This window comes from Pelophylax lessonae, assembly GCF_965119305.1.
Source record: "Pelophylax lessonae genome assembly, chromosome: 2".
In the NCBI taxonomy this organism is placed as follows: domain Eukaryota; kingdom Metazoa; phylum Chordata; class Amphibia; order Anura; family Ranidae; genus Pelophylax; species Pelophylax lessonae.
Genome location: NC_138769.1, coordinates 593,699,696 through 593,716,688, shown reverse-complemented (window position 1 = coordinate 593,716,688; position 16,993 = coordinate 593,699,696). Strand labels below are relative to the sequence as shown.

Sequence of the window (16,993 nt, the reverse complement as noted above, 5' to 3'; positions counted from 1 at the left end):
AACGTCCCCTGAAGCCTCCTGAAGGAGCTTTGGAGGACTTAATTTTTTCACCCGCGGGGCGAAAAAACTTTTTGTGAGCAGAGAAAGAAGGCCCTCGTCTTTGAAGAGTTCCTTTACCCTTAGCATTTTGCGGTAAAAAGGTGCTCTTTCCACCCGTGAGATCCTTAATGATCTCATCTAAGTTGGCTCCAAATAAACGCTCTCCTAAAAAGGGGATATTAGCCAATGCTTTTTTGGAACCTTGGTCGGCTAACCAACCTTTTAGCCACAGTGTACGCCTGAGAACCACTGCTGAAACTGATGCTCGCGCCAAAAATGGAGTGGCGTCTAACGCTGCATCACACACAAACTGTAACCCCTGTATCATCTGTTCCAACAAATCTGATACCGCCTGGGGGACCTCTTCTAAGTCCCGGCGTAACCATTTGGTCCATTCGGTTACAGTCTGCAAAACCAGCCCAATAGCAATTATTGGTCTGAAAGCTGATCCAATCAAGGAAAAACGTGGTGCGAGACATAGTTTCTATCTTGCGATCCACCGGATCTTTTAAAAGACGGAGCGTCTTCTAATGGAATAACCGTGGCTTATTCAATCTAGGAATTGGTGAATCCACCACAGGTGGTTCTGTCCATTTCTTAATGAGGGTTTCCTCAAACGGATAACGTCTGTTAATGCGTTTGGAAATAGCAGAAGTGCGTTTTGGCAGACTCCATTCTTCTTTGATTGGATTGCCCAAACATTTGGGCAATGGAAAAACCTTCGCCACTTTGATGCGTTTTTTAATCCCAAAAGGGGATTTCAGTTTCAGCTATTTCCGATGGAGTACCCTGTAATCTTAAGGTTTTTTGAACAGATACAATGAGTGCGTTTACCAACGCTTCCTCTCGGGCTATGGCTGATGCCGAAACATCCTCCTCACTGTCTGAAGAGACAGTACCTGAGCCACCAATCCCAGATGAGGTACCTGCAACTGCAGAAATAGGCTCAGATTCTGAATCCGAAGTTTCAGATAATATGGGGTTAGGCGGGGGCTTGCGCCCTGTCCCTGACAAGCCACTTCCACCCGGGACACAAAAGTTTCCATAATAGCTGACAAGGATTCAATTTTCAGTGGGGTGCTGGAGGATCCTGCAGACCCCTCAAAGGGATCTGGTGGAGATACATGAGTGGCAGGGTCCATGTTAATCCAGGACATTTTGCCAGTAAAAAAAAAAAAAAAAAAAAAAAACATCTCTTTTTTTTTTTTTTTTTAAATAAGAAATACCTCCTTTTTTTTTTTTTATGTGTATCCCCCTAGCGCAATAGCGCCCCTTAGAGTACCTGCTTCTCGATCCCCACAGAGAGAGAGAGGGACCCTCAAGGCTCACCACCCGATGCAGAGAAGTTTCCAACCAACTGCAGTCAGCGTCTGTCTTTTACAGACTGGAAAGAGCTGTGTTAGTTTTCCCGGGTAGAAGGACGTGGCTCCGCCCCCTGTGTACGCCTTGCGGCGTTCCCAGCTCTCCACGAGGTAGCTGGGCTCATCAAACATGGCCGCCCCCATACAGGAGACAATAGACTCCAAAAACATGGCGGCCGGCGTGACCTGAGGACATTCATGCACCCGGTCTACGGCAAAATGGCGGCGGACTGCCGAAATCGTTTTTCCCAGTACATCCACCTGCATCTCTGCTAAATGGCGGTTTATCGATCTGCAGGAGGTACACTACAATTAAGGTAGGATTATACCTCCTATGTCTGCTGTAATACTACAGTCTGCTGGGTAGAGTGTTAGCTCTCAAACCAAGTCCACTTCCCACCAAACACATGCTGTATTTACAAGGGGGACTTTTAGTGTCAGACAGATACTGACCATGTATGGAGGGGCCCATAATTCATACTGCCTCATAACGAGGAAAAAAGGGAACGTTTACTCACCATACCGAACCGACAGGCACCCTCTCTTCACAATACCCTCTCCACCGGGGTGGGGGGTTGTGGACCACTCCGGATGCCTCGACTCTCTGGTTCCTGGCGTCCAAGCGAGACTTTTAACTCGCAAGGTCAGTCCCTCCAATGGGACTCCGTCGCGGCCGACCCAGCGCGGAGCTCTGGTCTGCACGCGCTCGTAGGCAGAAACTGGGGTGACCACTGGATCTCAACATCCAGCCCGTCGCCCGGCCCCGCATACTTACTTGAATGTGTCGCGGCCGACCAAGAGCAATGCAATGGTCTGTGCGCGCTCGTAGGCCGGCTGGGGTGACCACTAGTGTCGCCCAGTCCGGCATATTTGCTCACAGGAAAAAACACTGGAGAAAACTACCTAAAGAAAAAATATTTTTTCTAAAAAAAAATCTTGCCAGGACCAGAGATCCCAGCAAGGAACTTAGGTCCTTACTCCTGACTAGACAGAAAAAAACTGATGCCTTGTAGCAGAGAGAGGGAGGATATACCCTCTGGGACTGCCCCTAGGGTGGAGCCAGAACGTTTTTTCTTTCTGCCTAGTCCTACTCCTGCGGAGACAACATAACCCGGTTCTTGTGAATCAAGAAGACTACGTCTGTCAATGAGCGACAGAGAAAAAGGGTTAACAACGCTTACCTATGCCTATAGGGCAGTCCCAGGTGGTATACTACTTTTAAACTGAACTTTTTTCCTTTTGTTGTTTTTTTTTTTCTACAATCAGGCTGTTCCTGTGAGAACTACAATCAACTGCCAAACTGGCTGACGCACTGGATATCATAGATCCTTATGGTCATTCCAGTTTGGCCAGCGAGTGCGTGCAGGCTTCAGCTCCGCGCTAGGTCAGCTGTGACATCCCCACGGGAGGGACTGGCCTGCGATTGAGACAACCCACAAAGGATACACATGACCTGGTCGCGGCCAGAGTCACAGCATTCCTCTGGGTCACAACACTCCTCGTTCTCAGACGGGGAGGTTATCTGTCCGGAGTGACCCCCTGCCTGGTTCCAATGATATAGTGAGTAGCTTCCCCCTCTACCTCGGGAAATTTGGCATAAATGCGGTGCCCTCCCAGGGTCAGTAGGTCTCCCAGGGTCCTTCCCACCCACATCCCCCCCTCACTAACGGGGTTCCCCCTGTATGGGCTTCCCTCCCCTATTTCTGTGGGGTGTGCTGGTGACTTTAACAGTGTATAGTGGTAAATTGTCACCTTGGAGAGGTGAGGTGAGTTGGGCCTGTTAGGTGGGGTGGAAATATAAAATCTCATCCGGGCCGCTTCGTGTTGGTGAGCGGCCTGATGCCTGCTTTGGGGGTACTGTGGGGGGACCCTACGAAGCTCCCCCTGGCTGTGGGCATGCCTCATGGTCTCCGTGCACCGTCATTTTCTCGTGGCCGGAAGTGCGGCCGTGTTTTTGGTGGTTCCTCTATTGTAGAGCGGGGCCATTTTCTTGTAGCCGTGTGGAGCGGCGCTGGGGGGCGGCCTCTAGTGACAGCACCTCCGTTTCCTGTACCTTTGAATCGGCATGCTACAGGCTTGGCGCTCATTCCCCTTTTCTCCCTGCTCTGCTGAGACACATTGTTGGTGAGTCCTGGGCGGTATCTCCCGGCCTGTTCTTTTATTGCAGTGGTACTGAGACTTGTAGTTCCACGGGTATCAGCACTGTTGGGGTTGTTTTTTTCACAGCCTATTGTATACACTTTACTATGATTCCTTTCTCTCACTGTGGCACCAGGGTATCATGGAGCCTGTAGAACATGTCTCACCACCGGATCCACTCTCAGAGGGGGGGGGGGGGAATCCTCGGGGTCCCACTCTGCTATGGCGGCCATGACCGCAGTCCTGCAATCATTAGTGTGTAAAGTGGACATGGTCCTACAGAAAAGACCTGGCAAAAAGCACCCTCCGCCTTCACCTGTTTCCTCTGCCTCCTCAGACTCTGGGGCTGATTTGGCCACCGCGGATGCAAGTCACCCCATGGGGTCCATGTCCATTTCGAGTGCTCTGATAGTGAGGATGATTTCTCTTCCACAGCCTCTGCGCAAGAAAAAGCGCTTGTTGAGGCACTGATTGTGTCAGTGCGAGAAACTTTAAAAATGTATGACTCAGCGAATGTTGCGTCGGCTGCTCCGGTGCAATTTGGCACCCACACGCCATCCAGAGTGACTAAAGTGTTTCGCTAGGAAATATCTCTTTGAAGAATCCCTTTTAAAGAAATTGACAGTGCCACCTGTGGTGGACTCTCAGGTTTCTAAGCTTAATAAAGTCACGTTACTACCAGTGGAGGATGCTCCGTTCTTTAAGGATCCTGCAGATAGGAAGCCTGAATCCTTGGTCTGCCAACTTTTTACCGTGGCTGATTCAGTCCTAAGACCGGTGTTTGCCATAACCTTGGTCTCTCAGACCTTGACAGAGTGGGCGAGGCTTTTACGCCAGGATTTGAAAGAGGGTCAGCACCCTCACAAAATGGCGGAGCTGGTGGACCAGTTAATACAGGGGTTGCAATATATTTGTGATGCCTCCTTGGATGCAGGCCCATTAGCCTGCAGGGCGTCAGTGACAGCGGTGACTTTACACCGCATGATCTGATTGAAATGTTGGTCTGCGGACCAAGCCTCCAAAAAGGTTCTGACAGATCTCCCCTTTGTAGAGGACTGCCTGTTCAGAGCCTCCATGGAAGAGATCATAAAGGGTCTCACGTGAGGCAAGAGCACCTTGCTTCCGCAGGTTACTAAGAACAGAGAACCTAGCCGTGTTTGGTCCTGTTTTTTCAGCTCACAAGCGGCCCTTTCATCCCATGGGGTCACAGGACAAGGGTTCTAAATCCTCTCTCCCCTTCACAGGGGGTTCCAGGAGATCCTGGGGTGGTAAGTCCAAGGCGGGGCTCCTCTGGCCTCGTGGATAAGCCCTCCTCCACCTGAAGGGATGCCCTCGCCCGATCTAGGGGTGGGGGGGACGTCTTTGTTTTTTTCCGGACCCCTGGACCTCGTTCATCCAAAACAAATTGGTACTCGAGTTGATTTGGTCCGGTTACAAGATTGAGTTTCGATCCTTGCCCCCGGCAAGGTTCTCCCCTTCCAATTTGCGTCTGTCCGTGGATTGGCTTCAAGGCCTTCTAGGAGCAGTGCAGGATTTGTTCTCTCAAGGGGTAATAGTCTCAGTTCCAGAGTCTGAACGTTTCCAGGGGTTTTATTCAAATTTCTTCATGGTACCTAGGAAGGAGGGGAAGGTTTTTCCAATCCTCGATCTCAAGGCCCTGAACCACTTTGTGCGAGTTCAAAAATTCAGGATGGAATTAATTCGGACAGTTGTGGCTTCCCTTCATCAAGGGGACTTTCTAGCCTCCATCGATATTAAGAACACTTACCTTCATATCCTGATCTACATTGGCCATCAGCGTTTTCTTCGCTTTGCTATAGTCGAGGAACATTATCAATTCATGGCGTTACCCTTTGGTCTCGCCTCAGCTCCTCGCGTGTTCACAAAGATGTTGGCTCCGGTGCTAGCCTTGCTCAGACAGCGGGGGATTTCAGTACTGGGGTACCTGGATGATCTCCTTCTGAAGGCGGAATTGTCATCTGTGCTGAAGAAGGATCTGGATATCACAGTGAGAACTCTGCAGGATTTTGGCTGGACTTTGAATTTTCAAAAGTCAGCCTTGACCCTGTCCACCAGGTTGGACTTTCTGGGGCTGACTCTGGATTCAGCCTCAGCCCGGGTGTTTCTCCCGGAAACAAAACTCTTAAAATTGTAGCATGCGATTCGGCTCCTGTTATCCAATCTCCGGCCATCTCTGAGAACTTAATGCAGGTGCTGGGCCTGATGGTCTCTACCTTAGAGGCCGTCCCATTCGCTCAGTTCCATACCAGACTTCTGCAAAAGGAGATTCTAACTAAATGGAACAAGAATCCACAGTTGCTGGACAATTTGATCTTGTTGAATTGGGGTGCGAGAGGGTCTCTGTTTTGGTGGCTCCGCTCCCTGCTTTGACAAGGGAAATCCTTCCTCCCCCTGTTCTGGACAGTGGTTACCCCGGACACCAGTCTGTCCGGGTGGGGAGGGGTCCTGGGCACAGAATCAGCCCAAGGTTTTTGGTCTCGGGAGGAGTCCAGTCTGCCGATCAACATCCTGGAAATTTGAGCAATCAGGCTTTGGCTGTCCCAGTAGACTGATAGTCTGCAGGGGTGTCCGGTAAGGATTCAATTGGACAACGCCACGGCTGTGGCATATATCAATCACCAAGGGGGCACCAAAAATGCCCTAGCAGACAAAAAAGTGGCTGGCATTCTAAGGTGGGCAGAATGCCTTGTTCCAGCGCTCTCTGCTGTGCACATTCCAGGGGTGGAAAATTGGCAGGCAGACTACCTCAGCCGTCAGGCTTTGTGTCCCTTCACCCGGACATTTTCAGCAACTGTGTCTCTGGTGGGGGACCCCCAATGTGCACCTGTTGTCTTCTCGTCTCAAGGTTCCGAGATTTGTTGCAAGGTCTAGGGATCCTCTGGCAGACACTGCAGACGCTCTGGTGGCCCCTTGGGACCGGTATCATCTGATTTATAGTATGTCACAAAAGTGAGTACACCCCTCACATTTTTGTAAATATTTTATTATATCTTTACATGTGACAACACTGAAGAAATGACACTTTGCTACAATGTAAAGTAGTCAGTGTACAGCTTGTACAACAGTAAAAATTTGCTGTCCCCTCAAATGAACTCAACACACAGCCATTAATGTCTAAACCGCTGGCAACAAAAGTAAGAACACCCCTAAGTGAAAATGTCCAAATCAGGCCCAAATTAGCCATTTTCTCCCCCCATTGTCATGTCACTTGTTACAAGGTCTCAGGTGTGAATGGGGAGCAGGTGTGGTAAATTTGGTGTTATCGCTCTCACTCTCTCATACTGGTCACTGGAAGTTCAACATGGCACCTCATGGCAAAGAACTCTCTGAGTATCTGAAAAAAAGAATTGTTGCTCTACATAAAGATGGCCTAGGCTATAAGAAGATGTCCAAGACCACGAAACTGAGCTGCAGCACGGTGGCCAAGACCATACAGCGGTTTCACAGGATAGGTTCCACTCAGAACAGGGCTCACCATGGTCGACCAAAGAAGTTGAGTGCACGTGCTCAGCATCATATCCAGAGGTTTTCTTTGGGAAATAGACGTATGAGTGCTGCCAGCATTGATGCAGAGGTTGAAGGGGTGGGGGGTCAGCCTGTCAGTGCTCAGACTAAATGCCGCACACTGCATCAAATTGGTCTGCGTCGCTGTCGTCCCAGAAGGAAGCCTCTTCCAAAGATAATGCACAAGAAAGCCTGAAAACAGTTTGCTGAAGACAGACTAAGGACATGGATTTGCAAAAAAGGAGGGAAGTGTTTGGCGCTGCCAATATGTGTGTAATAAATAGAGTGGTTATTAAATTGTTATACCTGGTGTGTTGTTTATGTTGTAAAAGTGCAGTAGTGTAACATAATATCACATAAAACTCATAATCATAAAAACAGCATTAAATAAATATAAATTATATATGATGCTATAACATGTATAAAACACTGTAAAATGAGTAAAACTTGGTGCCTCTCAAGTGCAGGTGAGAAAAGTGATATTGTGATACGTACAGTGTGAGTGGTAAGTGATCAACAAAAAGTATCAGCCTTGAAAGGTTCCGAAAGAACGTAATAAAAGTGATCAAAAAATGTAGTGAACCAATAAAAAGGTGGTGGAAAAAATACAAATTCAAAGTGTATATATATAAATATAAATGCCTTCAAAGGAGTATATTGCCAATAAAAGTATAAGTCCTCAAAGCCAAATATAGTAAAAACAGTCCAAAATAGTAGTAATAAGTGCCATAAAATTCTGGTGCCGCGGGGTGGATAGTAGTGGTGTAAATTAGTCAGGTGCTCCCCTATGCCGTGGGTCCGGTGCTCCCCTTTCTAGTAAATACCGAGCTTACCAGAAAGATTTCCCCACACAGGGGTAGAATGCAGGTCGATATTTTTAGGGATCGCTCCCAAGGAAGGGGGGTCCGGTCGCCTGGTTCGCTTAACACCTGGTCCACTTTGCTCAATTCCGTCACCCGTGTCCAGAATGAGTAGTATATATGTTATGGATGTCCCAACCTTATTGCTCCATATATACTACTCATTCTGGACACGGGTGACGGAATTGAGCAAAGTGGACCAGGTGTTAAGCGAACCAGGCGACCGGACCCCCCTTCCTTGGGAGCGATCCCTAAAAATATCGACATGCATTCTACCCCTGTGTGGGGAAATCTTTCTGGTAAGCTCTGTATTTACTAGAAAGGGGAGCACCGGACCCACGGCATAGGGGAGCACCTGACTAATTTACACCACTACTATCCACCCCGCGGCACCCCAATTTTATGGCACTTATTACTACTATTTTGGACTGTTTTTACTATATTTGGCTTTGAGGACTTATACTTTTATTGGCAATATACTCCTTTGAAGGCATTTATATTTATATATACAGTAAACCCCCCTCCATTGCGGGGGTTACGTTCCGGACCCAGCCGCGAAAAGTGAAATTCTGCGAAATAGAAAAACCCTATTAAAATGCATTGTAGGCATGATTTTTTTACTGTCACTGTACGTGTAGAAGCATTTTAAGGTCTTTAAACACACTTTTAAAACAATAGAAACTCATTTAAACACATAAAAGATACTTAGAGACAGAGCAAGAGCTATGAAAAACACAAAAATCTTTCATTTTTAATGATTTATATAGTAAAATAACATTACAAAAAAAAACGCGAATTACCGGGACCGCAAAAACTGAACCTCGATGTAGCGGGGGATTACTGTATACACTTTGAATTTGTATTTTTTCCACCACCTTTTTATTGGTTCACTACATTTTTTGATCACTTTTATTACGTTCTTTCGGAACCTTTCAAGGCTGATACTTTTTGTTGATCACTTCCTGGCACTGTTCACTTTATTCACATAGCCGGGTTCCAATACCTTTTGTCACATTTATTATATTGATTATACTCTTGGAGGATTTATTATATTTTCTTCTTGCTTCACGGTATAGTGATTTTCTACACCATATTTATTTATTTATTTATTTATTTATTTATTCTTGCTCACTTTATATACATTTGTATACTTCAATCATTGTGGGCACATTTTCTTTCTCCTTTTAAGTTTGGGTGGAGCTTACCACTCACACTGTACGTATCACAATATCACTTTTCTCACCTGCACTTGAGAGGCACCAAGTTTTACTCATTTTACAGTGTTTTATACATGTTATAGCATCATATATAATTTATATTTATTTAATGCTGTTTTTATGATTATGAGTTTTATGTGATATTATGTTACACTACTGCACTTTTACAACATAAACAACACACCAGGTATAACAATTTAATAACCACTCTATTTATTACACACATATTGGCAGCGCCAAACACTTCCCTCCTTTTTTGCATATTCAGTGTATAATCCTTTGGGATTATATTCCGAAGTGGGCTGCAGCCGATTGACCTTTTTTAGTGCCCTTACCCTACTACCCTTCTCTATCCTAAGCGCGGATCTTTCCATAATACTTCATAAGGACATGGATTACTGGAACCATGTCCTGTGGTCTGATGAGACCAAGATAAACTTATTTGGTTCAGATGTGTCAAGCATGTGTGACAGCAAACCAGGTGAGGAGTACAAAGACAAGTGTGTCTTGCCTACAGTCAAGCATGGTGGTGGGAGTGTCATGGTCTGGGGCTGCATGAGTGCTGTTGGCACTGGGGAGCAACAGTTCATTGACAGAACCATGAATGCCAACATGTACTGTGACATACTAAAGCAGAGCATGATCCCTTTCCTTCAGAGACTGGGCCGCAGGGCAGTTTTCCAACATGATAACGGCCCCAAACACACCACTGCCTTCCTAAAGAGGCTGAGAGTAAAGGTGATGGACTGGCCAAGCATGTCTCCAGACCTAAAATCTATTGAGCATCTGTGAGGCATCCTCAAATGGGAGGTGGAGGAGCGCAAGGTCTCTAACACCCACTACCTCGGTGATGTTGTCATGGAGGAGTGGAAGAGGACTCCAGTGGCAACCTGTGAAGCTCTGGTAAACTCCATGCCCAAAGGGGTTAAGGCAGTGCTGGAAAATAATGGCGGCCACACAAAATATTGACACTTTGGGCCCAATTTGGACATTTTCACTTAGGGGTGTTCTCACATTTGTTGCCAGTGGTTTAGACATTAATGGCTGTGCGTTGAGTTATTTTGAGGTGAAAGCTCATTTTCACTGTTATACCAGCTGTACACTCAATACTGTACATTGTAGCAAAGTGTCATTTCTTCAGTGTTGTCACATGAAAAGATATGGTAAAATATGTACAAAAATGTGAGGGGTGTACTCACCTTTGTGAGATATTGTATATGTATGTAAGGGAGCATTCCACAAAATTCAATATAATACAAACAGACAAGAAAAAATGAATATGGGCTCTACCTTCCCACTGGACCTCAAAGTAATAAAAATATGTTTCAAAAATTTTTCAAAACACATGAAGCATACATCGTGACGGCACTCAATTAGATGAAACCACATACAATACCTTTATCAGATTCAATTAAATATCGTTGTTCCTTTGACTGTGTATTTTTATGGACTTTAGTGTTCCCCATGTAATAATCAGTGAACTTTTCTTAAGATTTTCTCCTTCTAGCAATATGGGTGTCAGTGAGAGGGAGGTGGCCATGCACTATAGAAAAAAGATATGTTGAAAAACTTTATATGGTTCTCATTTCCTCCTCTAGACCACAGCACCTAAATAATCCATCTTTATGGTTTGAAGCCTATATTTGTCTTCTCTGAGAGGAAAACACTTTAGAAATCTTGAATTCACAGACAATCTACATACAGATCATTGTCGTCTCTAGACCACAGATTTTACAAGAAAAGGATGCGATTAGGAACTACTGAAATCTGTGAGAGGGAGGCAATCATTGGCGGCCGGTCTATTGAGGGCGCAGGGGCGCCGCCCCCCCATCCATGCGTCTGGCCCCCTAATCTGCATGCAGGGGCGCCGGACGCATGGAGCTTAATGGGTTTTTTTTTTAAATCACCTGATTAGAGCCAGAGGCTCTAATAGGGTGATGCAAAGGGTGGAGCCGGGGCGCAGAGCAGTGTGCCCCGAGCCCAAACATTGTGTGACAATAGTGAATGAAAATTCGCTATTGCCACACCGATCCTCCTCCTGGCCAATCAGGAAGCGCGTCCAATATGCGCTTCCTGATTGGCCGAAAGGCAAACCCGATGCTATTGGCCGAGGAGGAGGCGGGAGCAGGAGGACTGGAGGAGACGCGCCGCCGGGACTGATGAGAAGCCGACGCCGGGACACTCATGAGGAGCCGCCCGCCACCGCTACTGCTCCAGGTAAGTAAGGGGGCACGCAAGCTGATCTCTGCATTGGGGGAATGTACGCTGGTCACTGCATTGGGGGCACGCACGCTGATCTCTGCATTGGGGACATGTATGCTGGTCACTGCATTGGGGGCATGTACGCTGGTCACTGCATTGGGGGCACGCACGCTGATCTCTGCATTGGGGGCATGTATGCTGGTCACTGCATTGAAGGGGGCACGCACGCTGATCTCTGCATTGGGGGCATGTACACTGGTCACTGCATTGAAGGGGGCATGTACACTGGTCACTGCATTGGGGGCATGTACGCTGGTCACTGCATTGAAAGGGGGTATGTATGCTGGTCACTGCATTGAAGGGGGCACACACGCTGATCTCTGCATTGGGGGAATGTACGCTGGTCACTGCATTGAAAGGGGGCATGTCTGCTGGTCACTGTGCATTGAAAGGGGGCACACTGGTCACTGTGCGTTGAAAGGGGGCATGCTGGTCACTGTACATTAAAAGGGGGCACCCTGGTCACTGTGCATTGAAAGGGGGCACGCTGGTCACTGTGCATTGAAAGGGGGCACGCTGGTCTCTCTGCATTGAAAGGGGGCACGCTGGTCTCTCTGCATTGAAAGGGGGAACGCTGGTCTCTCTGCATTGAAAGGGGGCACACTATACCTTATTTACTGAAGGCCCCTTTCACACTTTTGCGACCTCAAAGTCACGCAATTTTTTACAGCGTTTTTTGCCGCAAAGCAATGCCTATTAAATTTTTTTGTTTGCGCCCCCCCCCCCCCCCCCAAAAAAAATTTTTTGGAGCACCAGCCGCCACTGGAGGAAATTAAGACCCTGAAATCATATACAAGCATCATGGGAATGTTTTACTTTCAGAAATAGTGTAGACAGACTACTATAAAAGTAACACCTATAATATGCTCAGAACTATGTCTAATAAGGAGCAAGACATTAAAACTACCATCTTCACATAAGGAACAGTTCAATCTAGACACAGCCCCCCTTCCTTTTTTACCTTTTTACTATTATACTGTTTCAGATGCAATCATTAGAGTTATTATTTACTGCATTGTTATACTATATTGCATCATATAGGGAGGGATCCATTTATCAATAGCATCTATATACTTTTTGGCAATAATATGATATATTGACAGTTTCAGTGGGAAGGATTTACTGTCCCACTCCCATATACCATCTTCTTGAAGACGCAGCAGCTAACTCAATAGTATATGTACAGCCAGTATCACAGGTGGCAACCTTTATAATAAATAGGTTATATATACAATAGGAATATCGTATTCATTACATTAGGAGGTGATTGGATGGTAAACAGTTTTTTTTTTGTTTTACCGGATTTTGTTTGTTGTGTAATGTATGTGATTTTTAATTGGGCCTAATAAAGGTATTGTATGTGGTTTTAACCAATTGAATGTCATCACAATGTATGTTTCATGCATTTCCAAATATATTTGAAACATCTATTTATTACTTTGAGGTCCAGGGGGAAGGTAAAGCCCATATCCATTCTTTCTTGTCTGTTTGTATTATGTTATGAAGAATGCCTGTGAAAAAGTAAAGCCCCATACACACGGCCAAATGTCGGGAGACATTGGCCGGTTCAATAAAAACCGGCCGACATTTGGCCCGCGTATATGCCAGCCAGTCCGTTCGGCTGTCTTCTGTCAGACGTGCAAGCTTAAAAACCAGCAGCCAACTGGCTCCTGATCAGTGCTCTCAGAGGGCGCTGATCTAAGCGTTCTGTGGTTGCCTCCCTGTCAGAAACCAACAGCTCAACGGGGGAAATCACTGTACTAAACATCGGATCGTTAGTAAAGCGGCTCCAACCGGAGCGAAAAGTTTTTTCCATCCAATCTGCTGGGAGTTGAACCAGGCTTTAGAGAGAAATGAGTATGCAGCCCTCCCCCCTAGGGGACTGCTGGATATAACACTTTCTGAATTCCCCTGGGTTACCCTTAGTAACTGATAGCAGAAAATTAGTACTTTAAGTCCTTGGCTCAGTCAATGATCAGTCCAGGGAATGTTGTTTTTGTGTTTTTATTGAGAACTTGGATAGGAGAAGGGATGAGTGGAATACTCCAACTGACAACTATTCGCAAGATTGAGGACAACTGACTTTAGAGTGTGGCAAGGCTGCTGCTTCACCCTGCCACTAAGGTGAAGATATTTTAAGTGTTCCTGCTTGAAATTCTCTTTAGGGCTTTAAAACTTGGCACCCCCTTTCACTCTCTCTCTGTGTGCTGACACCCGTCCACTGACTCTACACTCCAGATTTACTTCAGCCCCAACTCTTTCAGTCAGCATCTCCAGTACCTCTGGGTTCAGCCACACTGTCTAGTTCACCAGGCCAACTGCCTGTGACCACCATCCATAACTACAGAAGGAGAGACAGCCGTTACCCTCCTTCTGGGACCTGGCTTCCCGCCCAAAGACCCCCTGCCTCATGTGCTCTTGGCTTTTATACCCTATCCCAGGATGCACCTCTCTCTGTGCCAACCCACTGGGACAGTTACAAAAGCCTGTGCGTCATTGGCCATATTTTCCTTCACAGTCCAACAAACCTCCTCATTGGATACAGTGGGGACACTCCCTCAGCCCACATGAATCGCACACTGAGCACACTGAGCAGGCCTAACTACTGATCAGGCTTCCCTGATAAGCAGACAGAGCAAACTATATTTTACCTGCCTAGCACCTATCTAGGAGGGTGCTACAAGTAAAAAAAGGAAGCAAAAACAATATTAAAGATAAAAAAAAGGTAAGGAAAAAAAGAGGGAGGGAAGGAAAGGAAGAAAGACAAGGGATCATCGGGGAGCAGGAGGGGGAAAAAAGAAGATAGAAAGCCTTGGGGGTCAACTGGAGAGAGAAAGTGACACAGTATGAAAATCTATGGCCAGCCATACATGGTTCAAAGCTCAGCCAGTTTAGCAGATGCTGGTCGAGATTCGAACCGTGTATGGGCAGGCTGAATGTACCAAGTTGATCCATTAATCAATTTGGGTACAACCAGCCTGCCAGATTTTGTTGTGATTATCACTAGTGGCTGTTATAGCCACTAGCAATATTCACTGTCTTCTTCCTGCATAGATTGCTTTCTCCAGGAAAGAAATTTGCACCGTGTATGGCCTGCCTAAGTGTGTTCGACTTGCATATCAAGGAAACAACATAGACCCATCAAAGTTTGATAGTTGATAATGGGTTTTCATATTTATTTACTCTGTCAAGCAGGACTGCCTCAATTTTTTACATGGATCATAGCCTGTGTGATCCTATGTTTAACAATGAAGACACAGAGGGTGGGAGATTTCCAGGCTTTCACTATAGTTGGCTTGGTCGCAGTGGTTATCTGTAGGAGAAGCTTGAAGTGACAATGAGTTAGGTCAGGAGGTTTATTTTTATTAAGGAGCACTATAGTGGGGTCTATGGCTATCAGAGTATCAAAGAGTGTAGAAAGAATGCCAAAAATGTCAGACTCTTTATGCATTTTGAATGCTAAGTGTTTACGCTCAACATGGGACACAGAAGACAGTGACTACTACAGTGATTCTCTGCTTCCTCAGCTGTCCCAAAGGTATGACATATGCATATTTGCATTGGTCCAAGCTTGACCAATGTAATTATGCAAGAAAATCCATACCTGGAGTTCAGCTTTTCAGAAATCAAACTGATGGAATGCCAGTACTGCAAACCATTCAAACTCTGCTGCACTGTACATTGCTGCCATCTAACATCTGCCTTCGAACATATTAAAAATTGACTGCTGAAGGAGCAAGTATTTACCAGGGCTTTGTGTTTGAGGATTTGACTGAACAACTGGAAGAGGGACAAGACAAGAGGCTTAGGGAAATGGGATTTGTGAGAATTGAGTGACTGCCCTTTAGAAAAATCAGTGCAAAGAACAGTTCAATTCCTTATAAAATAACAGGTTGTACAATAGGTATATTTCCTTCCCATATCAATATTTCCCAAACATTGTACCACCATACCAGGCTCTGTCAGCTTTTAGTAAGACATTTTAAGTTACTAGAATGCTCATGGAACTCTCAACATAGACAATATAAACTGAGCACACTTAGACAGTTTTAGCAGCAGTTGCAATGTTGAGTGACATCCTAGTGACATTGTGACGTTGTCTCAACCATTATTGTTACTATCTTGATCCCTTAGTGTGGGATCCTGTCTTGGTTTTACCTTTATTTCTATCCAAAGATGGCTAGCGATATTCTCTATAGAAGAGCTAGCAACAATGGCATTGCTCTTATAAAATGGGACCCAGGATCTTTAGAAGCAATAATCTTGATTTCATCAATGTTCACTCTAGTACCAACCATCTGCAGCTGCTAAAAGGGTGAGCATATTCCCTTATATTATGGTCCTGTGTAAGTCCTGAGCCTCTCAGTGTACACCCTAAAGTGAGGAAACATGTCATCTGTGATCCATTCTTTGGGAAATACTGTTTAATACTATAATATATTTATATGCCTCTCTCTCTCTCTCTTCATTTAACAGGCGCTACTCCATCTGCATAGAGGTTCAGATCCCCTCCCTGCAGTACAGAAGGACTAGGGCACAGGGAATAAAGAGATTGGATCTAAAGTCGCAGGTCACTTGGCACGCACAGAACATCTGGCATTCAGGGAACTTGACTGTCCTCAGAATCCCCTGTCTGTGACACTGTGTGGGCTGACCCACAGATCATTGCACAGCTCTTTGTCTCTGTCCACCTGTCTCTGCTTTGTGGGTCTGTCTCTTTTTTTTGTGGTTCATTAGGATACCACCATATGGAACTGCCTTTGCTCTGTTCAGTCTCTGAAACAGAGCTGTATTTTTCCTTTTGTGTGTCTCCTAGATTAGGACACTTTTTAAATTTATTTTTGCTGTATGCAGTCACCAACGTAAATTCATCTACATTTTATATTGTTTGCCTCTCACAACTCTATCAAGGCTCTGCATGATTTAGTTCTTGTTTTTCCAGAGTGATGCAAAAAACACTTCACTTATGCACAGTGACATGAAGAACAGGATATAGAACTCTGGCTCTTCACCTCACCTCAAGAAGGAAACAAGGAGTGACTCAAACTACAGTAAATGTCATTTTGTAACTTAGGAAAATGCAATATAACAAAACACTGAACAATGTTTACCAAAAAAAAGTTACAAATAGACGACTGCATCCAGAGTTCAGAGTTGTGGTCCTCAAATCAGCCCTCATTACAATGACATCTGGATTCCACCAATAGTAAATGGTTTGAGACTCACTGATTCTGAGTCACCTAGAAGAATAAAGAAATTGGACCTGTTCAGAGGGATCAAGGGACCATGCCTTCCACTTCATTACAATGTAGTTATTCTGAAGGGGACCAAAGCATGTTAGTACTTACAGTAGTATAATTAGGTGAATGCAATGTTTTGGATTTTCTGACTTAGTATTCCAACATTTCCACCTAGCACATTGTTGATAAACTCCTCCTTTTTAAATACTGCTACACATATGTTCTCTCTAGCTAATTTAGATGTGCAGAACCTAATCCTGTTTCTTCCTCTAAGACCCGCCAAGCATGAGGACATCAGACATCTTTCGAGAAGATTAACAATGTTCTGCAAACTTCCCTTCTCAGAGTAT

The 16,993-nt window shown here is 45.5% G+C and overlaps 1 protein-coding gene across 7 annotated transcripts in view; it reads left to right on the top strand.

The window, feature by feature from the left end:
- Positions 1 to 16,575, top strand: part of PDE1B (phosphodiesterase 1B) — a 534,903-nt gene extending 518,328 nt beyond the window's left edge. For all 7 annotated transcript variants that reach the window (XM_082244620.1, XM_082244621.1, XM_082244618.1 and 4 more), the window contains one exon: positions 15,880 to 16,575. In XM_082244620.1, coding sequence (XP_082100746.1) covers positions 15,880 to 15,899 — 20 coding nt within the window. In that variant the 3' untranslated portion in view covers positions 15,900 to 16,575. The remainder of the gene's footprint in view (positions 1 to 15,879) is intronic.
- The last annotated feature ends 418 nt before the right edge of the window (positions 16,576 to 16,993 follow it).